Source organism: Opisthocomus hoazin, chromosome 6 (genome assembly GCF_030867145.1).
Source record: "Opisthocomus hoazin isolate bOpiHoa1 chromosome 6, bOpiHoa1.hap1, whole genome shotgun sequence".
Lineage (NCBI taxonomy): Eukaryota > Metazoa > Chordata > Aves > Opisthocomiformes > Opisthocomidae > Opisthocomus > Opisthocomus hoazin.
The window spans coordinates 53295077-53321979 of record NC_134419.1 but is presented as its reverse complement, the minus strand read 5'-3'; the positions used below and the strand labels follow the sequence as shown (position 1 = coordinate 53321979).

General features: G+C 40.9%; 1 protein-coding gene and 1 long non-coding RNA gene across 3 annotated transcripts in view; one reads left to right on the top strand and one right to left on the bottom strand.

Moving 5' to 3' along the window:
- The first annotated feature begins 12 nt into the window (after positions 1-12).
- On the top strand, positions 13-20303 carry LOC142361622 (uncharacterized). The gene is made up of 6 exons (XR_012764267.1): positions 13-373; positions 837-915; positions 1239-1316; positions 17441-17567; positions 17798-17934; positions 20264-20303. It is a non-coding gene; the product is annotated as an uncharacterized LOC142361622 (long non-coding RNA).
- The window catches only part of TET1 (tet methylcytosine dioxygenase 1), a 68024-nt gene continuing 59041 nt past the window's right edge, over positions 17921-26903 (bottom strand). The window contains exons 11-12 of one of the 2 annotated variants that reach the window (XM_075423121.1): positions 23768-24107; positions 17921-20287 (exon numbers count right to left, since the gene is read on the bottom strand). In XM_075423121.1, the coding sequence (XP_075279236.1) occupies positions 19146-20287; positions 23768-24107 (1482 nt within the window). In that variant the 3' untranslated portion in view covers positions 17921-19145. The remainder of the gene's footprint in view (positions 20288-23767; positions 24108-26903) is intronic. The other variant, XM_075423122.1, reaches the window with a different exon arrangement.

The window sequence follows — 26903 nt, the reverse complement described above, 5'->3', positions numbered from 1 at the left end:
GGGGCCTAGCGGTTGCAGCAGCGGCGGTTCCTGGCCTTGGGTGCCCTCCGGGCGCCGCGGGCGTGCCGCGCCATCCTCTCCGCCGCCTCACAAACGGCTCGTGGGATGGGCAGCTGTCAGACACGTCTCGCGCCGCCTCACAGGTGCCTGACCGCTGTAGGAAGCGGCCAGCGCTGCGCCTGAGGCAAAGCCACGCGTGAGCCCCTGAACGCCTGAGAGCTGACTTCGTGCGCACAAGCGTTCAGGCTGATGTGGGCGGGGGGCAACAGGATCATCTCAGGTGAAGGGAGAGCAGACTCACCAGCTCACCAGAGGGACTCGTCAAAGCACTTGAGATGCTTTGAAACAGAAATAGCAGCCAGGAGTGACTGCAGTAAGTTGTTCAGTAGTTCATGGGCAACAATAATTTCCTTCTGTTACAAAGAGCATTCCATCCGTTAAATAGTGCTTTACACAAGTTTGCTTTGAGGTGAAATAGGTACACGGAATATTACTGAACGTGAGAGTAAAGTCAACAAGACATACTCTGTAAATGAAAGTCGGACTTTAAAGTGTTTTATTTGTCATTAAAAACTAGTAAAATTTACTTGAGAGGCAACAACATTAAATTCACTTGCAGCGGGCTGGATTATGCTATAGGAGGGCAACTAGAGGAGCCAGGTGAAGGTACATTTCTGTTAGTGTTTGGTCCTCTTTGGTAATACACAGAGACGGATCTGCCTTAGCCCTGTAAAGTATAGTGCAAATGACATGAGAGTTTCAATGTTTTACACTGATAAACATAGTTCTTCATTTTTAAGCATACGCATTTTAAACCTTATTCATTTCTCTTCCAGGCATAACGCCATCCAACTCAGTTGACTAAAGCAGAATCTGTACTCCTTAACCTGGAAATAAGATTAAAGGCTAAAAAAGGTAACAGGGCTCTCCCACGCTATAAATGAAAAGGACAGGGGCAAAATTGTATTGAAGGAGAAAGTAATTGTAAGATTTTTATGAGGTAGCTCTAGTCTTCACCCTTTTGGCCCAGGGCCTTTTTATCAGAGGGTGCATAGCTCTTTGTGATGCTCTCAAAGAAGGCCTTAGAACCTCATGGGAAACCACAAGCCTGATTTCCTGTACCTCCAGAAGGGTACTTTGTGTTCTTTCTCCTTTCCACGTATATATCACTACCATTAGCTGGCAAATGTTGTCACTGACATTTATAGTACACTAATGAGTCCCTTTGCATTCTTTAGGTGTCTGTACCCTCTTTTCAAGATAAAGCATGCTCTTGTGATGAAGAACAGTTGTAGTGGAAATCCCGGTGAAAAAATGTGAGCACTTCTAGTCTTGTTTCTTAAAATATTTGTAGGCTTAAGTGAATGCTTCATGTTCTGTCTTCTTTTCCCCAGGCGTCTTTTCAGCACATTGGACAATTTAATCCAAAACTTGTAAAGGGTCTGAAGCCTGAAAGATAGGACATTTCTACAAGTTACCTGAAAATAATTTTGAAAGTTAAGGAAAAGATACAAATTAGAAGGCAAAAATCCGTAAAGCATGTGCTGCTTCCAGCCTTCTTAGTGGTTACAGGAGTTAAGAACAAGCCAGGGATATTGTGGAGAGAAGTTGTCATTTTTAGAGCTTGTAATCAAAGAACGCCATATGTATTTTGGTACAATCAGTACATTTAACAAAGATGAAAGGAAGAGCACAAAGAAAAGAACTTTGGTATCAGGAAATGCTACATAGTAGTAAAATCTCATAGTACAAATAGTCAATACTTTGGATCTCTGGCCTCTGGTACTCAGCTGCCTGCCTTTGCTCAGGAAAGCCATGAAGCTGATCTGTGGCACTTTCCACAGTGGTGTACATGCTCTTTACTAACCAGAGTTTTTCCGTAATGAAAACACACACATCCGCTTTGAGTAGAGGCTCATTTGGTACTTGATGAAATACTGTTATTTAAAAAAGTTTAAAACTAACAGCTTTCTGGGTTGTTTTCTAAGGATCCATGACTAAAAGAGCTCTCAGAAACAAACACCTCTTTATGTAGCAATTAGCACAATCATAAAGATAAATACATTTTCCACTACCGCAACAGTGCCCAATATTACTGATTCAACACTGTAGAAGCAACACCTAATACTCCAAAAAGTATAAACACTGAAGTAGCAACTAGAAGCATGCTGATCTTGATATTGGGTGTAGGTGGAGTGCAAACTGAGAAATGGATACCACAGATCTCTAATGAGCATACTGGGAGTGCAAAAAGAGAAAGGGCAGTACAGTCTGTGCATCCCCTAAATACTGAACTTCTGTCACATCTCTTGTCTGTGGTATACATTGGTGGGTGAGACTGGACACACTTGTAACTATTTCCTTAATTTTAAATTAAGGATACATGTATTTGACAAAAGGTTGGTGCTTCCTAAATTCAAGTTTGACCCTATGTCCTGGAGGGCTGAATCCTAGAATATTTCACAGAGCATTGCACAGATGTCTCCACTGGTATTACATGCAGAGGTTTGACCCAGTGAAGTTATTAGGGGATTGGTCTTGATACAGCTCATTTTACTACCTCTCATATTCATGCCACTCACATCTCTAACTCAAGAATAAGGGTGTCTGCATTTTGCTGTAGTTTATACAGATTAAACACAGCATTTAATGTGATCTCAGAAAGTGGTACAATGTTTGTTTACACTGAGTTTAGAAGGCAAATGGAACGAATGTCCTTCCCAGGCATAGAAAAAACCTCCTTGTTAAGGCTGGTAGGTGTTCAAAGCTGTAATTTAGCCTTAGTTGAATATCTGGCACTACTCCTGGTGCTGACAGATAGTAATGCAGGGGGGCTAAGGCATGCTTTCACTGAGGAACCCCAGTGAACTCCATCGGAAGTACAACTCTCAAATAAGCTTTAAAGGTCTTTAGAGGTTTGTAGAATGATTTAAAAGGTAGAATGAACTTCTTAGTACTCTGCAGCTGCATGGTGTATAATATAGTTCATACAAATAGTATCCAAATATATTTCACAAAAGGTTTATAATTGTCACTGTGATGGCTAAGGGGGATTTGACAAAGGCTATATAACAAGGCCGGCTTGGTTCTGAAGAGTGGTGACAGAGAACTGAAGCAACTCCCATCCTAATGTAGTCACGTTCAAAGTTGATTTATGAACAAATAAAAATATGTAGAGAAACAGTAGCATTTTTAGAAAAGGATTTGAAATCAGGTAGAAAATATGTAGAAACATTAGGCTGTTAATAGGACAGTGCTGCACACAGTGACAGCTAGAGTGGAGAGGAGGGGGCTCTTTAGATGGGAGCGGTGAAGGTCGTTTCTTACAGAACTGCTTTAGTGCAGGCAATGATAGCGGCAGTGCAGAAGAGATGCATGCTATTGGATGTAGCCTTGGTATTACCTGAACTGTAGTTGTTGACTGCAGTTAACGGCATGAAGCCTTCCACAGCCTCTGTGGTTACATTAAAAAAAAAAAAAGAAGCTGAGGTGATACATAAAAATCTTCAGCTAAAAAATTTGCAACACAGATTAGATTCGAGAAAGAGACATATTTCTGTAAAAATAACAAAAAGAAACTCTTAACATGTTTCTGCTAACAACAAAGGATATTCTGAGGTAAACAGAAGAGTGAACAGATTGTCAGTGGTACCGAGATGAAATGTAAGCTAAATACCGTCTCAGTGCCCTGTTAATGGGGCGACTCACCACTAGTGAGGTAACTACTAAAAACATTTCTATTTCAGTTCTGAAGTCAGATCCCTGCGCAGAGGCCTGCAGGGTCTGTGTTGTTTACAGCTATTCTTCTGCCAATCCCATGAAAGCCTGGCTTTCATTCAGTTGAACCCATGCTTGGGCACAGTAATTTTGTATAAGCAACTAAACATCTTTTCCTAACCAAGTATAATACTCCCATTTGACACTTCAAAATTAAAAAAAACCAACACTGTATTAGAAGGAAACTCTTTTGAAAATATGGTTCACATAGTTCATGTGAAATTTCAGAGAAACACATTTCCTGCAAAAGGGGGAAAGCTGCTTTTGGAAAATGTAACTGTATCTTTGAAGAGTAATTTCTGAACTAAAACCAGACAGATTTGGTTTCAAGTTTTATGACTTCTGGTTTTGCTTAACCATTTAACATGTGACTTTAATCAGAAGTACTTACCTGAGTCTTATAGTTCTTAGGGGAGTACAGGATAGCTCTGCCTAATGTTGGTTGAAGGAGAAAATGTTATTATGAATGTTAGTTTAATGTGGGACTTCCTCTCTAGGGAGAGCTATAATGTTTGGATCATTCCTCATGATTCATGGAAGATGAAGAGGCATAATTCATGTTGACCAGGGAGCACAGGAGTAGCTGCCCTGCTTAAGTACATAGGTTTTAAGGATTCCTTTCTTCTTATCCAACCTGACTTGTATTTGAGTGCTTTAGGAAAGTCCTCAGTACCTTTAGGAAGGCTGTGTTTTTTTCTAGGGGTATCAGATTTGATTACGTATATGAGAAAGGATTTATCATCCATCTCCTTATAATCTTGGAGTAACCAAGCTATATTAAAGAAAGACTTAATGTGCTTTGATAGACAGGCAATAAAGAAGAGACATAGGAAGAAAAATCCTGACCACCTTTAGAATCTTAGCTCCATTGCTTGAAAACACAACAGGGACAACATAGCAGGGCATAAGCAATCCAGGAGGTTCCTGAACTGCACTGATGATAACTTTTTTCTCCAAGTGACGGAGGAGCCTGTGAGGAGAGGTGCTCTGCTGGACCTTGTTCTCACCAACAAGGAGGAGCTGGCGGGGAATGTGAAGCTCAAGGGCAGCCTTGGCTGCAGTGACCATGAAATGGTGGAGTTCAAGATCGTTAGGGCAGAGAGAAGGGTGCACAGCAAACTCATTGCCTTGGACTTCAGGAGAGCAGACTTTGGCCTCCTCAGGGACCTGCTTGGTAGAGTACCACAGGATAAAGTCCTGAAGGGAAGAGGTGCCCAAGAAAGTGGGTTAACAAGGATCACCTCCTCCAAGCTCAGGAGCAATGCATCCCAACAAAGAGGAAGTCAGGCAAAAACGCCAGGAGGGCTGCATGGATGAACAAGGAGCTCCTGGACAAACTCAAGTGCAAAAATGAAGCCTATGGAGGGTGGAAGCAAGGACAGGTAGCCTGGGAGGAATACAGAGACATTGTCCAAGCAGCCAGGGATCAGGTTAGGAAAGCTAAAGCCCTGACAGAATTAAATCTGTCCAGGGACATCAAGGGCAACAAGAAAAACTTCTATAGGTACATCAGTGATACAAGGAAGACTAGGGAAAATGTGAGCCCTCTCTGGTAGGAAATGGGAGACCTGGTTACCTGGGATATGGAGAAGGCTGAGCTACTCAACAACTTTTTTTGCCTCAGTCTTCACCGGCAAGTGCTCCAGCCACACTGCCCAAGTCGCAGAAGGCAAAGGCAGGAATTGGGAGAACGAAGAACCTCCTGGTGTAGGAAAAGATCAGGTTTGAGACCATCTAAGGAACCTGAAGGTGCACAAGGCCATGGGACCTGATGAGATGCATCCGTGGGTCCCGAGGGAACTGGTGGATGAAATTTCTAAGCCGCTATCCATCATATTTGAGAATTCTTGGCAGTCCAGTAAAGTTCCTACTGATTAGAAAAGGGGAAACATAATGCCCATTTTTAAAAAGGGTAAAAAGGAAGTGCAAAAAAAAAGGCCAAGTGCAAGATCCTGCACGTGGGTCAGGGCAATCCCAAACACAAACACAGGCTGGGCAGAGAAGGGATTGAGAGCAGCCCTGAGGAGAAAGACTTGGGGGTGCTGGTTGACGAGAAGCTCAACGTGACCTGGCAATGTGTGCTTGCAGCCCAGAAGGCCAACTGTATCCTGGGCTGCATCAAAAGCAACGTGGCCAGCAGGGCGAGGAAGGTGATTCTGCCCCTCTACTCTGCTCTCGTGAGACCCCACCTGGAGTCCTGCATCCAGCTCTGGAGACCCCAGCACAGGAAAGACATGGACCTGTTGGAGTGGGTCCAGAGGAGGCCACAAACATGATCATAGGGCTGGAGCACCTCTGCTATGAGGACAGGCTGAGAGAGTTGGGGCTGTTCAGCCTGGAGAAGAGAAGGCTGCGGGGAGACCTTACAGCAGCCTTCCAGTACCTGAAGGGGGCCTACAAGAAAGCTGGAGAGGGACTTTTTGCAAGGGCAGGTAGGGATAGGACAAGGGTAATGGCTTTAAACTGAGAGTAGATTTAGATTGGACAGAAGAAATAAATTCTTTACAATGAGGGTGGTGAGGCCCTGGCACAGGTTACACAGAGAAGCTGTGGATGCCCCTCCCTGGAAGCGTTCAAGGCCAGGTTGGATGGACCTCTGAGCAACCTGGTCTGGTGGAAGGTGTCCCTGCCCACGGCAGGGGGGCTGGAACGAGATGATCTTTAAGGTCCCTTCCAACCCAAACCATTCTGTGATTCTATGAAAAAGAGGAGACTGAGAGCTGAGAACCTATTTCCCTTCCACTACTGCCTGCAATATTTAGCCTCTTCCCATAGCAGAGCACAGGCCTCCGAGCTGAAGGACAGCAGGCATGATTCCCAGTGCACGGTAGCTGAGTGCAGAGATTCAGAGATTTAACTTGCTGTGGACCATGCAGGCTGTGATTCACAGGAAGAGCAGGCAACAGCTTCAGAACTTCTGTGTGCAGTACAGCCCCCAGTAATGCCTCTTTCAGTGTGACAGGGCAAAGGAGAAAGACTAGAACTCTACTTTGCTCAGGTGCAATAGAAATTACGTATAAAGGGAATACTTGCCTGTACTCTCTGGGGTGATCCAGAGCTTCCGGCACTTGAAAGGCTTGCTGGTGAGCACTTAGTAAGAAAGTGTTCTTGGTTTTGCGTTTTTTTATGTTGGTTTGTTTTAACTACATAGCTAGTCAGATCTCTCAATAGCTACAGCCTGAGGAGGGTTGTTAAGCAGTAGCACACCTGAGCCACTTGCAGCTTCTTATCCTCATAGAACAGGGTAATTTGCAACAGCCCAACTAATCTCAGCCTTAGAATTTGTAGCAGCTGTAACCCAGAGGAATCCTTGCAAGGCTTTCTGCTGGTGTCTGTCGTAGAAGTGTTTGCTTGGTGACACACAGGATTAGTATTTCATTTCCCTGAAGGGATTCCTCAAGTGAAGGGAGTCAGTCATTACCATGCAAAAACAGAAGTCTACTTGTAAAACGGAGTGGTCACAAGAAACTGAACTGCCGACTTGTTACGTCACAGGAGGCAAAAGTTTTACTGTTCTGAGGTGAAAAATGAGGCTGTCATGATGCCTCCAGCAGCAATTCAAGACTACTTCAGGCTTAAACAGCGGAGAAGTGTTTCTCAGTTATGTTATGAATAGAGATGTACATGTGGTATAGTAGGGATTTTAAGTAATTTTTGGCCTTGTGTAAAAAGACATTGACATTTTCAAGAATTCAACTGCTAAGAATTTTATATGACTGGTGTATATCATAAAAGCAAACGAGTATCCCAAAGTAAGCAGATTAGAGAATTAGAGGTCCATCTTAGGAATTGTGTTCCAAGCAATGGTTTTTGAAATAGCTGGGTTTAAATTTCCACATTTTAAATATTCTTCCAGTGTGTCTTAGATTAAAACCACAGATGGGTATTCCTGGTAATTATTTTATATTACACTATCTACGCCATTTGTTGAACCAAAACACTTCTAATTGAAGTGCTATCTTGCTTGTGTTTAAATTGCCGTTGAATAGGATGCTTGTTCTGATGTAGAGAATTCACAGAAAGTCCTATAGTTCAATTAAGACTCCTTTCGAAGATGTAAACTAATATTATGTAATAATATATAACAGCAGGAATCAGCAGTAGCGTTATCCAACAGCAGTCAAACCCTGCCATTCTATGATCTTTATCAGATCAGAGTATTGCAGAAGTGTAACTGTAGCACTAACAAAAAAGTTTATCTTGCAGTTTAAACTAATGTTAGCAATTAATACCCTTTTAACAGGTACTGTAATTTAAGGCTGTGACATCTTAGGAATTTAAAAGCAGCCAACTGTACTACATCAACACTGCATTACCTGTATGTTTTATATAAGAAATGCAAGATACAAGAAAGCACTGAAGCCACCTCCGAGTGCTGAGCTCTACAAAATGAACTCATGTTTGACCACCTTTCAGGGATGTCAGGGCAGGTAAATTTGGTTTGGTTTTGTTCCCACAAGTTATGGGTGAAGCTGTGTTTTAAAATCTCAGTAGGTAACATGCTCCATAATGTACGAAGGAATGTAGCTCTGGTGCGGAACACTCTGCCCAGTAGGAATGCCGGGGAAGGCAACACGCAGTTGCCTGGCAGTACCTGAAAGGGAAACGTGTTGCTTCTCAACAATGTCTCTCCCTCGATAATGATGTTCTTGGGTCTGCTCCCAAGTCTTTCAGTGGCATTCAAAATCCACATGCTTGCTTAGACACCTGTGCTATAGGTTACAGACGCTAGTAGCAAGCCATGGAAGCTTAGCTCCACTGAAAGACTGATGGTATGATTCAGAGAAGGCCTGGGGCAAGTTGCGAGACGTTGCTATAAAAATCCAGTAACGATTATCCTCTAAATGAGCAGCAAATTACATAGGAGGCTGCAGGCCTTCCTGTTGGATTACCACACTCGGCTCCCCAGAACTAGGTGCACTGTGTCACATAATGTAGTTTATCACTAGGAAATTACTGAAGCCCTCTAAGAGATTCCAGGTATCTGGGAGATTACTGGAGCAGCAGCTTTTGCTACTGCACATACTGAAAAAAGGAAAACAAGCAAATATAAACAGGAATTATGTTCCTCCTTTTCTTCAGATCTAAAGAAAAGGAATTCTGTCTAGTATTGTTCTACACTAAAATGTCACAGAGTAAAGCGGTCTAGTGCTGAGGTCTGTTTTGTCTTGAGAAAAAAAATAATGTACGCTCTCATTTGAAGCAAATAAAACCTGCACTGTTTCCACTGGGTGGGAATGAAAAGCCACAGTAAATGATTCCCATAACCTTGCTCTGCCAGACAGGGCTGGCAGGAAAAACAGACACTGTATAAATGGGTTCACAAACTGGTTTGTTGTTTTTAGACAGAAGATGATGAAGTTCAGAATTTTCTGGCTGCTTCTCTTGCTGCACGTCTCTGCCTGGGACAGGTCAGTCCTGCATGAAGCAAAGGCGGACAGACTGACAGCAGGCACCAGATAGTGGAATGATTCATGCCCGCCCCTCTCCAGTGCAGAAATCTACCATAGTCCTAATTTCTACATGTCACAGTGTTTAGTAGTTATAAGAGCAAAATTTCTGCAGGGAAAGTGGCTGATAAAATGAAAATACTTTTAGCAATTATTTTCCTACTCCTCCCTTAACAAGATATTTTACTGACTTTTGTTTTACTGACCATATGGTAAATTTTACAAGAAGAAATGCATGAAAAATGCAGGAAAGAAAAATTAGACGACTAAGTGCAAAATAGAAGTATAAAATTTATTTAAAACCACCCACAAAGTTCTGTGTAATCAGGAATGATACAATTTGTAATAGTCTTTTTAAAAACTCATGACGAGATTTAAAATATATTTTCAATTACAGTATTCATTTAGCCTTATTCAGTTAGGACAATAAAAAAAAAGAAAGTTTACGTTCTAAACAGATGAGACACACAAGAAAAATAGAACAGAACAGACAATTTCCACAACAACAATTTTTACATGTATGTTTCAATACTAGTATCAACATTTCAATGCATCTTGCTACATAAACATGAAATCATGTACAACAACTGCTTGCACCAAAAAACATAGCTTAATTAGATCTTTCAAGTAACATGCAGTCACAACTCACAAGTCTTCAAGTACTGCTGGTAAGGGTTCCCTTGTCTGCAAAGAAGATTTTAAGGTTCAGTTTCTCAGCTAGCGTAACTCTTCACAGCTCCACCAAGCTCATGAAGCTATGCTCAGCTATACTAGGAAAGAATCAGGCCCCAAATGTTTTTTTCAGAAAAGAAGTAATTTTTATACTTTCTCCTGTAAATACTGTGACATAATGAAGTGCTTTTTCTTTCTGATTTTTTTCTCCCTGTACATCATCTTTTGTTTTAAAAAGTTAATTTAATGTTCCAGATCCAAATACAGTAGGTTATTAACTGGAAATAATCCAAAACCTCAAATTCAAAGTTGAAAAATAAATATCAAATGCATCCCAAAGAAAGAAAAAGGAAGAGAGAAAAGAAAAAGAGAAGAAAGAAAATGCCCTTTTTTTTTTTTTTGCTTTGGCATACTGTTAATCCTTTCATTTTGCAAAGCAAGAAAGAATCCATTAGCCATAGCATTTCAGTACAGTGTGTCCTTACATATTAATGTTCTTTCTTATGACAGCAAATTCTGAACATTATTTATGACCTGTTGTGATACTGTCACATTACAAAGAGCTGTCTCTTCCAAACGGACCAAAGAATTGTAGAATAATTGTTAAAGACTGAAATACCCGAATGTTTGTATTGGCTAGAACTGGCTTTCTTTTAGTGGTATTGGGATATCACTTTTTTTTTTTCTTGCCTACAGTTATTTGTTCATTTTGAGGACAAGTGATTCACGAAGTTCAGATGCTGCCTCTTGAGTTGCATGGATCAGACTGGCATTCACTAAGTTAGTATGAAATCTGTTCTTACTAGGCTCTGCAGTATCACTGCAGTTTAGAAATCTAAGAATGAAAATACATTTCCTTTTCCTCAAACTTTTTTTGCACAAGAAGTTGGCAGTGCATTGCATTTCCCAACTGCAATGTAGTGGGGCATGATGCTTCCTTACATAAAGCTTCCACTGGCAGCAAGGGAAGCTCTGCACGACTCCAGCACGCAGGGTGGTGCCTGCAGTTTCACTGTTGAGTATCACCACAGTTAGGGCAGTCGGAAAATGCTGGCTTTTAGCTTTGTGTCTCAAAACTCACCCCAGTGTGACAACATCACACAATACTGCACACCCTGTTGGGTCTTAAGTCAGAAAAGAACGGAGTTCAGTAGGTTGTCGCAACCCCATTTTCATATAATCAAGTAAGAGGGATCAAGTTATGATAAAGAGAAGCACGTATTTTAAGAAAAACTGCCAAAGCTTAGAAACAGTATTACTGGCCATTCCGTGAGATTTCTGGCCAGGCCATTACCTAGAGGCACCAATCTTTTACCACATTCTTTTTGTAGACAATGTTGAGAAAAGGACAGCCAGTACAAGTGGATACTTAAAACCTGATAAAAACCAAGCCAGTTTCTTTCCAACCTGATTGCTAAACTAAGAACAATCTGGATGTTACTGGCCAGTATATACACAATAGGGACATAATTAAATTGATTTCAGATGATTGTACAATCAGTCATTTGGTAACGGTTTTGATTTATACTACTGACCTTTTATACCTTTATCAGTGTAATGGGATACTCTGAAGGATGTAAGCTAAACTGACAACCATTTAAGGCCCCTTTATCCTAATGGGATGCAAAGGACAGTAGTATAAATGAGAATCAGGGCCTTCATTCTTATTTTAAGACAACTCCCAAACCCTAGACCCTTTTCCATTACAATATTATAATAAAAATACAGATATACATGTAAAATATTGATCAGGTCACAAAACTTTCCACAACAGCATTAAAATGTTCTGTGGCAACAACTGCGATACTGAACATCAAACTAGCAGTTTCCTTGCTCCACTGCAACAGCACTTCTTTGGAATACGGTTTATCTGCTGTAACCGGTAACTCTCTGAAGATTAATTGCCAAATCTGTCCTCCTCCTTACACATGTCATCTTTTTGAGGTCTACGCCTGCATTCTCTGACTTTATGAGGAAAGCTGGTAAGGGGTGCGAAGTGCTGAAAACAGCGCTGTTACTCAGTCACAGCAAACAGAGCAAGTCACCTTCACGTGAAGTTATCTAGCACCCCAGTCTTGCGTTCACTGCAAGTATGCTGTGGGAAGATTCTAGCATTTTAATGTAAATATGTGTGGAAAAATCGCATATGTAACGGTCCCGCAGAAAACAGGAGAAAAAGATACTGCTGGGGGAAGAATTAAGCATACAGCATTGGATGCATCTCGAGTCTTTTAAAACTGAAGGTATGAGTATGTGGTTGAACATTGCAAGCAATATCAGGATGAAGAACTGGGAAACTGGACTGAAAAAAGGATCCTAAAGTCTTTATGTCTCAGAAGGAGGAAAACAGCGATGCTGACACCACTATGCCCTTCAATAAAAGGCAATAATTGCTTAATTGTTTTTCTGCTCAAGGCCAGTCAATTCCACTTGCCGCTACAGAGGAAGAACAATAACAACAAAAAATCCATTGTTCCACTCTTTCTTCCAAGCAGTCCTGCGTTAAGGCATTTAACTTAGGCAATACTTGGGTTTCTCACAAGGACCACGACTGATCTCTGAACAGGGATATAACCAGATGTACAGAAACACTCCTGCTCTTGTAATGGTGCAGGGCCTGCGGCATCTGCCTTAGGTCAAGATTTGAGCAAAGCTGGTAGAGTGACTAAGAAAACAGGGCATTCCACAGAGATGCTAGCAACAGAAGTAAAAACTTGTACTCTGAGAAGAGATGACTTTCCCTTCTCAGGGGGTAAGTAGTTTTCCAGTCTTGCAAAGTCTCTTTTGGTTGGCTCACTTGCAGATATAAGAACAGAGTGTAACAAATTACATCAAGAAATCTGAAAGTGAACTGGAAAACTGATTATTTTTTTGGAAAAGAAAACACTGATTGTGACAGGTTCATGAATTGTTCCTCTTCCTTGGAATGAAAAAAATAACAACCGCAACATTCTAGGCTCCCTGTGAGAGAACATGAAGTAAAAAAAACCCTAGAACTGTCATATATGGAATAAAAGATGACTGAAAGAAATCGATTCTGGAAGAGTCACAAGGAGAATAAATTCTTATGATATTCCTGAGATGAGGACTGGCTGATTTACACACAAAGCAGCAACAGTGTGCGAGTGGACTTCACAAGCAGGCTGCCGGCTATACCGCTAATGCTGAGTACTGAAGCAGACCTGCAGAGGGACAGGAAGAACTTCTGGAGTAGTTACAAGCATTTAAAGCATTCAGCAGCAGGTTACAATGGGATCCAGCACTGACTGTGGAAGTAACTAACCGCAGCAGACGATCCCTGAAGATACCATGGAGTGAGAAAGGTGCCTGTAGTATCTGAAGTGATCTGTACAGAGTAGAAAGCAATGCCTACTAATCAACGCTAGTCAAATTAAGTGTTCTTCAGGGAGACAACACAGAATTACATAGAATTAAATGTTGATAATTTAGTCAAGTATGTGAATGACAGTATTAAACAAAAAATTTTGCTCAATCTTCTGAAATAAAAAAATGTTTTAACAGGGAAGTAATAACGTAAATACAAAATCCATTTTCAACCATTCTTAAAAAGAAGGGATCCATATGTGTACTGGTGCCCGATTAGATACTGCTACTAAAAATCCTTGGTCTTTGAGAAAACCTCAAGTATAAAACTCTTTCCTTTATGCAATTATAATATCGCAGCAACATACTGGAGCAGCATGAAGACAACTTGTGAAAACTGTCTGACTCGACATCAGGTAATTCCAGAAGACAACAAAGCCAGTTTCTGTACTGTTCCACTAAGCAGCCACATCCTCAGGACTTCTGACACTGGCCACTCTGCTTAAGATTAAAGGAGAACGTAAATGTGTCCCAGACTAAATAAAAAAGCTTATGAATTTAAAGTTAGATGTACCCAAAAAAGAGTCAATATGAAGAAGTACGCTGGCAACTACAACACATGTACAGAGAAGGCTGTCTGAAAAGCCAGTTGTACCTTCACAGTTTTGCCCGTGCCTCACTCGTGCTGTGCACCCCATCAGCTGTCCACGTTCTCCAACCTGATCCTGGGAAGGAGCAGCAGACTGGTGGTGACAGCAGTGCTCGCCACCCCGTTCGTGTACACAAACTAAAGAAAGGATAGCCAGCTCTCTCCCTCCTACCAGTATGCGCAGACAGAGAGCAAAGGGGAGATTACTGTCTCCAGAGGAACTGTGGAAAGAGATGAATTTGTACATATATCCACAGCTGCGTGACATGACGACACATCCTTGCTGGTTAGAAACAATGCTGTAACACAGACGTCGCAGTGCAGTACCGTGGTGTCACAATGATCAATGGTGACTTTTTTTCTGAATTGTAGCGACCACAAGAGACCTGAAAGTAAGTTTGTTCAACACTGTCTGAATGCAATTGCTGTTATGTATAAGAAGTGTGGAAGGGGACATGGGACATGCAATTTAGTTTTTCATATATCTGAGGGCACAGTTACTTCCTCCTGTTAACCTAGACATTACAGGATTCTGTGGAAAAAAAGACAAAAATCGTATAAAAGGATTACAAAGCTGATGACTGCTTGATAAAAGGAGCTAATGTCAGCAGGAGAGAAATTTCATGGGAAGTGAAGGGCAAGACTGACCTCACATTTTAAACAGAAAAACATGAAGATGCAGTTTTATTAGCCTGCTTCCCTGACATCTCTCTCTCATTGAACAACCTACCGGATAAGAAAAATAAAAAAAAGCTGTCAAGAGCACAAGCCTGAAGGCAGCCTGAAACAGACCTGCCTGCATGCCTGAAACTTGAGGTGAAGGCATTATGGCTCTCCACAGGCCCTGAATCGCTTCTCATGCTACAAACAACAGAACCTCTGTCTTTAACCACAAGTCCAACATTTACTCCACATCTCTCCATCTGTTGCTGCAAAACCTGCTGACTGTGGTAGGGTTGGAGGGGTCTGCGCTGGCACAGACGCCGGGCAGCTGTATCTGTACCTGGCTAGTTGAGTACGAGAAGTGCAGGAAAGCTTGCTGAAGGAGCACATTGCAGTCAATGGGGTTGCACCAACGTAAACAAGACCCAAACTTAACGTAATACTGCAATGATATTAAATAGGTCTTTAAAAAAACCCGAGCAGTTGTACGTTACAAATAATCTTCAGTACTAAAGAAGCTGTCATTTACCCATGCTTAACATAAAATGTTGCTTAAGACACTAGTTATTTCCTGTTCTAAGTATACATAAGCACATTCATAAGTAAAATAAGGACTTTTAAAAGTTAGCTCAGAAAGTCCTTAAAAAAAAAAATAATATGAATACAACTGTTACAGCTAGAAAGTCACCAGAATTGGCAAGTTCTTAAAAAGCTTTTTTGGATCTTGTGACTAAAATATTTATGGAAATATTTTTTTCTATGTTCTGTAATACAATAGCATGTTACAAATCAGTAAGCACACAGAAACTGCATGAGTAAAATTCACTATTTAATGGGGCACGACAGCAGTAACTCCAACAGGGACTCAGCGAGTCCTGCAGAACCGGCTCCTGCAGAAAGCACTACTCCACTCCTTCCCTCTAGACTGCAGGTGGAGAGGTGGGACTGGACCCAGCGGAGCAAGGGACAAGAGACACATCTGGGAAGTCATAGCTGTGCCAGGTTGGATCATGACAGTTTTTGCTAGCGCACCGTGAAAAAGGATCAAAAGACAAGCACACCCCCGCACCAGCCCACACCTGAATCCATTTTCTGGTTTTTCCCCCAGAGCATAGTGCCAGCTGTGGGAAGCCAAGTAGCAGGTCTGACCTGGCCAGCTACCTTAATTTTAGATCCAGCTCCTGATCTGGCCATCCTGGCAGGACTTTGTTAAGGAGTAAGAGCAAATTACAAGTGGTTGTGTGGGCTGCAAAGGAAAGCAATAGACCCACAGATTTGCGAACTTCAAGAGACAAATACTGTTATAAAATTATAACCTTACTCGAAACAATGTAATTTGTGTACAAGGCTGATAAATATTCTGAAATGTTACAATAAATAGCACACAGTTGTAAAAACAGTAAATAGTTGCATTTTCCACACTGCAGTACAGCAACAGAAAATATTAGCTTCTCAAATCACAACCTGCCACGTGCCACAGCAGGAAATAAACGTGGCCAGCTAACCTGCCTGCTAGGTACACGCTGAAAAAGTACTTATGTGATGGACAGTCAAGGAAAGAGCACCGTGAATGATACTGTATAGATGATGTATTTTTCTCATGTAAGTAATCTTAATAAAGTAGTAACTGTGAGTTTTAGCACCTATCAGTTAATAGCATTAACTATTATGTGAAGATACACTTTTCTCTGTTAAAATTGCCATTTCAAAGAAGGTAGACCCGGACTTACGGAAAGTCTGCTTGAGCAGTGACTTGCCAGGGGCTACGTCTGGAGGTATCTGTTTAGATCCACCTCTCAGTTTCTCACTTCTTTGAGGGAAGCTGCTGGTTTTGCAAAGGAACATTTTTATCTTGAAGTTTACAATCATACGCAAGTTAAACGTGGGCATTTATAGGGGAAGATTCAAGTAAAAATGATCCACTTTAATGATCTGAACATTTTAAAAGTTAAAGAGATGGCTCTGTAACTTACTAATTTTGTGTAGAAAAATTGTTATTCACGTGGGAGCGCTGAATGATGAATGATTTTTTCAGTTTGCATTACAGAAATGGAAGCTCTCAGCGCTATCAGTGAAACCAGTAACTAACCTTTTCCATAAATGATCGATGGTGGTGTCGGACAAGGGTCTTTAGATAGCAAACACACGAATTGAACAGCTAGAGAACGTACAGTACTACTTACTGTAGGGACAGCTGGCATTCTTACTACTCTTCGGCTCACCGAAAATATACAGGTTTTAAAATGGAAATCTAAGGCACACAAAATACCATAATGATTTGATGTAGACTGTATATTACATAGTCAAGAAGCATAAAACTGCTGGTACAAAACGATGGCATAATATTGTTTTTGTTTTATTATTATTTACAATCCCTTCATATCCTCTATTTGAACTAATATTAAGCTTTGAACTAAAATTTGCAGCATACCCGGTTTTTACAAATTGTACTTAAAATAGGTAAGATACAAAGAATGGCATCAGTTCGGCCATCCTCTGCCATCACCGTTTTTGTTAATTTCGACAGGAATCTGTAGAACTGAACCCAAGGTCGTTACATAGTGATTGCTACTTCAGACCTTGCTCCTGCAAACACTCCACCTGTCGAGATGGATACAGGAGAACAGTCTCATCGATCTCCAGCCGCACTGAAGTATTCGTAGCACCAAGGTCCTAACTGGCACTATGTGTTAAAAATACAACTGATGTGCTTTTCGTACCGAAACTGTGAATATAGCGCTTACAGTTCAGCTTTTCAAGGAAAAAGCACCTTGTCTAGGTTTTAAATAAAGCAGATGTAGATAGTTCATATTCCTCTGTTACAGCACCACTACATGATAATATTATCAAGTATATTATTAGTGTATTTTCGCACTGGAAAACTCTGACCTCGTTATACCTACAGACTACCCAGCCGGGGAGGACTCCGAGGCAGAATTAAGGTACAGCTTCGTCTCGGGGGCCTGATCCTGCAGCTCGCGGGCACGAGAGGAGTCCTGGCTGGAGCGGTCCTCCTGGCTCTGACTGGGCAGGTATGGCTACACAGAGCTGTTCTCATAGAGGAAGTTGCAGGATGAGGTCGGTCCTTAGCTAACATTGCCATTTGGTAATTTGTTTAAATAAATAAGTTTAAAAAAGAAATACATAGGAGAGGAGAATCAGAAAGAAGAGTGGGATGCTACAGTATTTAAAAGCAACGGAGTGTGTGTTTTTCCTCTGGTTTAGCAAATATTTGTTTCATGATATGTCACTTTTTCAACAGAAATGGAGAACATAAATTTCGTATGTTTGGAAGGAAGAATACAACCCTTTCTCTACATGAAATGTATAAATCACTTAAAAAATTTACAAAACATTTTTGTAAAAAAAATGACCTTAGGAAGCTGGTGAATATTACAGGTGGGTAACGCTTAATGAAAAATTTGCTGCTAATATTAGAAATTTCATACTTTTCCAAAACTTCCTTTGTATTTTCCCCAAATTATTTTTTTTTCCAGACTAGAATAAGGCAACTCTAGGGGGTATTTTATTATCCCAAAACAATCCTACCCCTGAGGCATTAGGAACATTTGGTTGTTGTCTTCACTTATAATGCTCCAAATGAATGAGACTTATGCACTTATTGCTCAAAGGAATTGTAACAAATGCTGCCTTTAAAAAAAACAAATAATATTCGTAACTCCCAATAGCAACACACGTATTGACGTCTCCCAATTTCATGTTTGTACACTCTCTTGAAAATAATAACATGTTTCTGTATTTTATAACTGTTTATATGCAACATAAAATCTTCGATGAAAAAGGGCAAGTCTAAAAACAATCACATATGCTGTTAAGCATACATACTGCAGCTGTAACAATATGGAACTCTACACAGCAAGAATAAAATGATTTCTTCTGTAGAGTATGCACAAACCTTAGACAATATGATCCTTATACTATACTATTTCAAGTTAATTTTAAAAATAGAAAGTGCTTTTAAAATATATATTTACAGCTTAAAAACAACTTCCAGCCATCATTACCAATAACTTCATTTCATACACAATGACAAATCTAGAGAAAAAAATTCATTGGTTTTCTAAAAGATTTATCTGTAATTTGGACTATATAGCAATGGTTGGAAGTTGTTAAAGCAATGGCACCATGAAGTAATAATTCAGCTTATTTATTTTTAACTGTTTGATGTGGTTAAGCACCAAGAGCTGTGTAGAGCTATTACTGTATAACTTGATTTAACACCATAAAATGTGAACCTGTTAAAATCCCTATAAATGACTTTTGTAGTAAACAGACTTGATTTAAAGCACCAAAATATAAATTCCTAAAGGTAATAAACTGAATGATTCAATCAAGGTTAATAACCTAAACAAAATCTTTTTTAGAATGTATTAAAACTATACAACTTTTTTTTTTTTTGCTTAAAATGTGCTTGAGCACCACCAAATGTTAAAGTCACAGTTTAAGAAGAAATCCCCCCCCTTTTTTTACCTCAGCCTTAAAATGGTTGAGATGAGCAAATAGTAAACGACACGAGACTTGTTCTTTAACAGCACCTTAAAGAAACACTGTGTAGCACTGCACCAAGAGGAGGCATTTGATACTAAAACCTATGCCCAATGGTTGTAAGGCCCTGCGACTCGTGTAAGGGCGTACGAAGATACTGTTATTACGTTATCCTTAGTTACTGTTAATGCTCTGCGTGATGGAATTTGGTTGAACTCATTGTCTTCATAAAAAATATCTCTGTTTTCACTTGTTTGCTTTGTTTTCCTGCTGCTAGAGTTTAGTTCCGTATTCTCCGTTCCTAACCTTTCTGCTTCTTTTTCTTTTTCCTTCGCCCTCTCAGCCATCTTTGCTTCCCACATGGCTAAACCATGTTTTGGCTCATTTAAATTTTTGTGTTGGTAGAAAACTAAAGAAATTCTTGTGGGATGATTGCGGTTAGGTTTTTTAATAGGTGTGGTAGCATGGAGTTCACGTCTTGCACATTCAATTAAGATAGAACCATGAGAAGGTGCCACAGCAACCCCGCCAATGTCATCATCCAAAAAATTGTGCTCGCTGTCCGACCACATTTCCTCAGCTTTTTCTTCAGAATCAGTCGGTTGTCCCAGTGCACTGTTCTGCTTTTCATCACCACAGTCAAAATCACACGTCTGTTCTCGATGGGAGCTGCCCTTTTCCACTGGGCATCCATGGGAACAGTCAGCTTCGTTTCCGACTGCATCCTTTGCCGGAGAGCTTAGCGGTACTGACAAATCACAAGAGCTGATCATCTGTGAAGAAGGAGAATTGTCTAACTGAAGCTGACAATTCTGTTTGTCTGGCTGATGTTCAAGTATAGTGGGCAGGGGGTCTTTATGGGCTGGGGAGCCTGGAGCAGTGACCTCTGGAAGAATTGGTGGCACACCATTCATCTTATCATTCAGCAAAATTCCAGTATAATCTTTGACCGACACATCAAAGTTCTTACAACTAACGTAAGGTGTCACGTGAGGTTGCTTGCTACTGCATTCAAAATACCCGTAGGGAACTGAAAAATCTTGTTGAATATTAGTCACTGCTGTTATGCCAGGCTTATGTGCTAAAGACGAATAAGGATGTAAACTATCCACCTTAAAAGGGGAGGAAGCCGTATACTGTTTTAATAAAGAGCAATTTTTAGTAGTGTTTGAAGTATGTTTCATGGCATAGAGGTGATCGGAAGTCTCCGTTTTTATTCCAGGTTTTAAAGCATCTGTTTTGTTCCCTAAAAAAAATGCACACCAAAGTGTAAGTACTTTTCCTCACTTAGTTAATAAAATACACCTTTTACAATATTTGCATACTTGCTTTCTAATATGTAGGACATACGTGATGACTACAGATTTTTCAAAATGGTTATTTTTGGCTTTTGAGGAATATCTCTATGACCGTAAGTACATATGTAATAACCTTGCTGAAGTAACGCCTTAACCTTTTATATACCAGCAATCTGACTGGAAAATAGAAATGTATTTCACAAAGGGATGAATAAAATAAACAGATAAAATGAAATAAACACTCAGTCCCGATTCACACAGCCCAGTTCTACACAAGTGCTTCCCAGCAGCTGACCGCTCGCCTTCAGCACTGCCCAGGCTAGCAGTAAAATTATGTAGAAGTTGATGAAAATTAGAAGAAGATGAAAATTAGTCTGTCTGAAATCAAGTCTGTGAAACAATCAAAATTCTTGGCTGCCTTAACCCCATATTATGTCTGAAGGAAAAATTGTGTTTATAGATCTTGTCCATCGCAGCAAGAAAGTTACTGAATTACAATGATTTGTGCATTAGCAAGCAACTACTCAGAAATTTTCTGGAGGAAAAAAAAAAAAAAGTATCTGGCAACATACTCCAGGTAAATCCATCGCCATCCTTATAGAATCACAGAAAGTTTGGGGTTGGAAGGGACCCCTAGAGGTCATCTAGTCCAACCCCCTGCAGAGAGCAGGGACACCGCTAACTAGATCAGGTTGCTCAGAGCCCTGTCCAACCTGGCCTTGAGACACCTCCACGATCCTCCCACCCTACTCCGAAGGGCAACACCCTCACATGGCCAAAAACACGACTGACAGTATATACCACAGTTAGCTCATCTCACTGCATGTTCTCCATATTCTTTTAGTATTTAAATAGCCAAACCAATATTCTAAACTCTTGTCCTTATCAGTAAATCCAGTACTATACATTACGTACACCATTTATCAATAGCTTTTCCTTTATAGTTGAAGTGTCGTCAAGTATTCTTTTGTCCTTACATTAGGGGAAAATGTAATAGTAGCATCTGACTTGCTTAATGTACCTTTAGCAGTACTTTATTCACTGCTTACCTAAAACTGTACTCAGTATTTTTTTCTTCTCCTAGTAAGTTTTTCTATCATTTTTTTAACTGTTTTTCAAACCTTTGTCTTTTCATTTATGTGTAAATGGTGTGACTAGAATTGAACGCCACTATTAATACGAAGGGATCCTGATTTAAATAACCGTTTCCTCTAGTTTACCATCAGGAGTGACTACTGGATAGTCTAATTTCAACTCCTGTCTCACAAGCCCTGTGATTTTGTTTTCATACTGAGCTTAACAATCTCAGCTAGAGTAAAATTTTCCATTCCTCAGGACTAAAATGCAGAATGGCAAGAACCAATCAATGACTGATCCCCTATAACTGCAAAAAACTGTATATACAGGTATAATACTGTCGTATTCAAAATATAATTCACAGACCTTTGCATTTTACCGTGGGTTGGGGGCAGGGCAGCAGTGGTGCGCTGAGGTCTTTACGGTGACGCCCAGCCATCACCCTGTATGACTACCATAAACACATAAATGCTCCAAGTTATTTAGCTCGTGCAGAGCACACCACCTTGCCCTCTGCAAACCGGGACTTTGATGGCACTGCTGCCCAGCTAGCGCAGCCTCTCTGGACCTGTTCTCAGGCCAACCGCAGCAGTACGTGCCTCACCAGCAGATCTGGAGATTAGAGGGTTGAGATCTAGGGATTCTACTGTCAAAACTTCCATGGCAAAAACTGCAGTTTTATGATAGAAGCTAAGTATTTCTATTCATATTATTTTTCCATCTCTGAACAACTTTCTCTCTCTACAAAAGTACTTCTTCCTCACTCTGTCACCTCATTTTTATCAGCAGCCCTTTTAAATTGCTTTACCAAAATATTTCAAGTCCTAACAAATTATGTAAGTTGGCTTGTTTACACAGTTATTTTATTATTTTTGCATGTTCAAGGAATAAAGTTCCCACAGCATATGGCTAAACTCTCGACATTGTCCCATTTGTTAACAGCCTGGTTTTCAGACATCAAAGCCATGCCTATGTGTAACTACCATGTCCTGTACAGGTAGGCGGTTCACAACTCTGTTCCAGTGAGATCAGACAATTTCAGAATTCCTTCCCAAAGCAGAGCCCTCTAATGCTTGCAGGATGTCCAGCCCAGCCCGAGCACGATGAAAGTTATTAATCATTGCTCTGGAGTTATTGTTGGCCGTCGTCCTCGGCCTGAGGAGTCCTTTTATATTTGTTCCAAAGCCTGGGCTGTGGCTCCCGAACTCCTATGTAGATTAACTGAATGCCTGTCTAATTTCCTAAGGGTGTCAGTAAGACCACTTTTCTTGTTCTTATTCCATCTTGCTACATGCAACTTTTATTGGTTGCCCTGACTCCTCTGCTAAGACAAAGCAGGGTGTGGAGTGCAAATTATGAAAATGTGTCAAATGAGGTTTTTTTTTAAGGGGGTTTTGTGCCCCCCCCCGACATTCTTCTAAATACATTTAACTATTATTCCTGCCTTAAATCTGCTACATATATCTGGATGTCTCTCATGAAATAAAATCCAAAATTTTAGCAGATAAAAGGCTAGGCTATGCTTTAATTATTTTATTTTCCCCCTCTAATCACAGAATCCAAGTCCATAGCTTCCTCCACCTTTTCTACTTCCCATTACTGCAAAGTCCCACAGAACAGTTCTATCCTCTGACGTACTGGTCCAAAATCTGGCCCCAGGCCCAAGAGCAGAAATCCAAAGCACCTCCACACAGCTCAGTGAAGTCACGATGCTACGCTGCACAAACACCTACTGTAGCAGAAGCCTGTGGCCATAGTAACCTTCCTGTAACAGAAGAAGGTCGGCATACCTTTTACCTGGCTGCTGACAGATTCCGCCTCTCTGGCCCTTGCTAATAATATTTCAAGGAACAATTTGCAAAACACTGTCTTATTTGATAAAACCTGGGATTTTTTTTGCAAAACTCTTGCTTTGCAGCAGTATCAATGCCCTCGATAGGAAATGATCATCAACTCAGATTCTGAGAAAGCCATTACCTTTCATAGGAAGTGGGTAACACAGTTCTTGTACTTTCAAATGACAGAAATTCATGCTGGTTGTTTAGATAAACATCCCTACAACAGTATTTCAAGACGATCCTACTGCCATTACTTATTAGAGTAAGGGAACTTGGAAATATTTCACTGGTGCTGAAACACCACCGCAAAGTTACTTTCGGGCAATCACCATTTTTTTTTTCCTGTGCCAAGAAAGACTATAGACTACAATGACAAGCTCACTAGCCCCTAAAATGCAGAATACACAAGTGTTTCATAAAACGGAGCAATAAGGAGCTTCCTCTTCCCCTCCAGTGGGTAAGAGGCAACACAGTACCAGGAGAGACTGGCAGAATTTAATAAGCACCACTCACCTAAACAATGCAAAGTGTTGCCAAGATTTTCTGGGGCTTCGGTTTTCAGCTTTACTGGTGTTGAGTATTTTTTATCTATTAATGGCTGCTTTTCAGTCGGGGTCCTCCTTGTGTCTGGTTTCTTTTTCTTTGTAGCTCTGAGAGGCTCAGCTAACATACGCACTTCTCTGGGAAAAGCTGTGAGCACCTGTATGGCTCCGGCTTTTATCTTAGCTTCCAGTCCCTCTTCGGTGCCGAATTCATCCGTTTGAGAGATTTTGTAAAGAGGTAACACATGGAGCTGCTCATCGCTTGGGATCACCCCCACTCTCCGGTTATCTTCCTTCGTTAACGTACAGACCTGGCAAGAACAGAAACAGTTACAAATACAACCACATACATAAAATACAGAAGTTATTTAAATATTTAAGCAGTCATCCTAGACTTCATTGTTTTCTCATATTTTATGGCCTCAGTGCTATTGAGTCTTTCAAATGCAAACATCTGACAAATATCTTGTTTGATTTATGATGATGCAGAAAAATCATTGGTACTTGAAGAATAAGATCAAGGCACATCTCTTGGACAGGGAAAACGCAGCTTTGGCTCAACCTACGCTATCCACAAATACGTGCCAACCTTGGTAAATAGTCTGAGCTGTAAATATACTGCAAATTCCTAAGCGTTCGGGGGTTGTTTTTTTTTAATACATTTGATGTTCAGATTCATTTTTAAGGATTAAAAAATATGATAAAAGAAAATACTATTTTTGGATTGAGCAGAAGTTTCTATGACATGGAACTTTTTGTTTGTTTGTTTTGGCTGGCAAATGACAAAAACCCTACAAACAGTTACTCATATTGCTCTATATTTTTAGCAAGTCTCAGCTCTAACTCCCTCACTCTCTCTTTACACACACTTTCTTAGATTAACACCCTTCCCCAACTCTGCCTGCCTGCTGTAATGAAGTCATGACACCCAGCAAATCTTTGGTTTCTCTCAGACCACTGACCTACTTTCTCTCAGTAAATTACGTCTTGCAAGATACTGGAGCCGAAATGAGACTGCTGCTTAGATCCAGTGTGATAAGGGCACACCAGAAATCTGGATCAATACTCAAATTCACTGCAACAGTTTTCTTACTGTAACTTCTCCAAACCACTGCTGAACCTTTGCAGTACTTATAGTGTTCAGCACTTCTGGAGTTCCGGCCATTACCAGTATTAACCCTTCAACAGCACTAAAGCCAGCAGTATCTTTGCTGGTTTCATTCTGTGCTTTCCAAGGGATGGCGACCGTTTTACACGCACAAGCACGCGTACAAATAGTGACACCATTTATAGGTTTATTGATTACATTCATAAGAGACTGCTGGTTTTCACGACGTTACTAGAAAGCCATGCATTAAAATCATGGCTTAGTTAAGCTGCTGTTTCCCAGGGAGTTACTAACTACACAGAGACAGGAGTTTGAGTGCCATCCAAGGATGAGATGATACTCCCTAAATGGAAACGTTATCATTCCATCATTGTGTAGGCTCAATGTGATGCCTGTCACAAACAGTTAATCCAATTGCCCAGAATCTTGTCACCATGGCTAACACTCCAGGGGAGAATAATAATATTATTTAGGCAGGGAAAAACAATCATTTTTTATTCTATAGCACAGCTTTCACACAAAGGCATCACACGATTATTTCCAGAATATTAAAATTACGGAATCACAAACTCAAAATCCTAAATCAATAAGGTGGTGGTTAGGGCTTTACAAATAGCTATATGCAAAGCTTGACAGTTGCAGAGCAGCAAAAGGAGAAAATTTGAGGGGCACTGACACAGGAGAAGAGCTTTTCAGGTGGCATTTGGAAGGATCGAGAGAAGGGCTCTTAAGAAGGCAAAGTGAAGGGGCAGTTAGCAGCTGATGGGTAGCGCTTACTCATGTGCTTGCTCCATGCGCACTTACCTCTTCCGGGCAGCCTTTGGACTATGAGGAAGATTTAGAAAAAACAACAAGTTGTTCCATGAGCAGCAAATGACACCTGGTCCCCTACGGACTTCTCTGTCCCCACGCTCCCCCGCACCCAAGCCCAGCACGCTTGTCCCTGCTCCCTTTCGTGCCCCGCTACCACCTCTGCCAGGCACCAGCCAGCGGATGCAGGGCCTGGCTGCGGCTCGGTGCCTCTGGCCACGGGGCCAGCAGGCGCACGTGGATTGACCTGGGGCCACGGCTGCGAGGACCCTGCCGCCTCCTCAGCGGAGGAGCTGGCCTGGGTCTGTCTGCCCCACTCAGCAGTGAAATTTCACAGCGTGGAACAAGAAGTTAAAAATCTCCAGAGACAATTACATTTCTGCAAAGTTCAGGGAAAACTGGCTGACATTCGCCAGCAGATTCCAAGTTGTTCAGGAAAGGTGAAAGAGGGTAGGACATACAGAGAGCACAATTACACGCGACTCGCGCCCAGCACACCCTCCCCTTCTAAATTAAAAGCCAAAGCAGTAAGAAAATGAGCATGGAGGGGCCTAGCTCCCACTTGTTCTCATCAGAAACTGCGTGATTCTCACTTGTCTTTTAAAATATTCTGTCCAACCTGTCTGGGCCCATGCACTAGTCTGGAACATCTTCAAATCTTGACGATTCAATCCCCAGCCTTGCTTATTTTGAAAACTGAGACCCTCATCCAGATTACAGTTCTAAATTTTCCTGCATTTCACCAGACACTTCCACGGAAAACTGATCTTGCACATTTATTAGATTTATTCTTGTCCGTACTCTTAAAAATGTATCCTTCATCTGACTTACAATGAGGCAAAGGTAGATCAGCTCTACATTCCCACAATGCTTGGCCCAGGGGAGAGCATACAAGCAGAGACAAAAATCAAAGCTTGTACTGGTTGAAGGAAAACATATTTTCAGCAAAAATGAGTATTTGTCACTATCACAAAGCCACCACCCTCTTTAGAACAAGAAAGCTAAAGAACTGTTTTCTGGAACTGAAGATGATGAGGGCTGCAGTATACTGGCAGAACTATGCTGAAAGTATAAGTCAACTCCCACACATATAATGTATTAAATACTGAGTTATAATACATAAAATTAAGAAATTGATGTATATTAAAAGTTATGTTTAAAACCTGAAGACTGGTACACCTACAGCCTA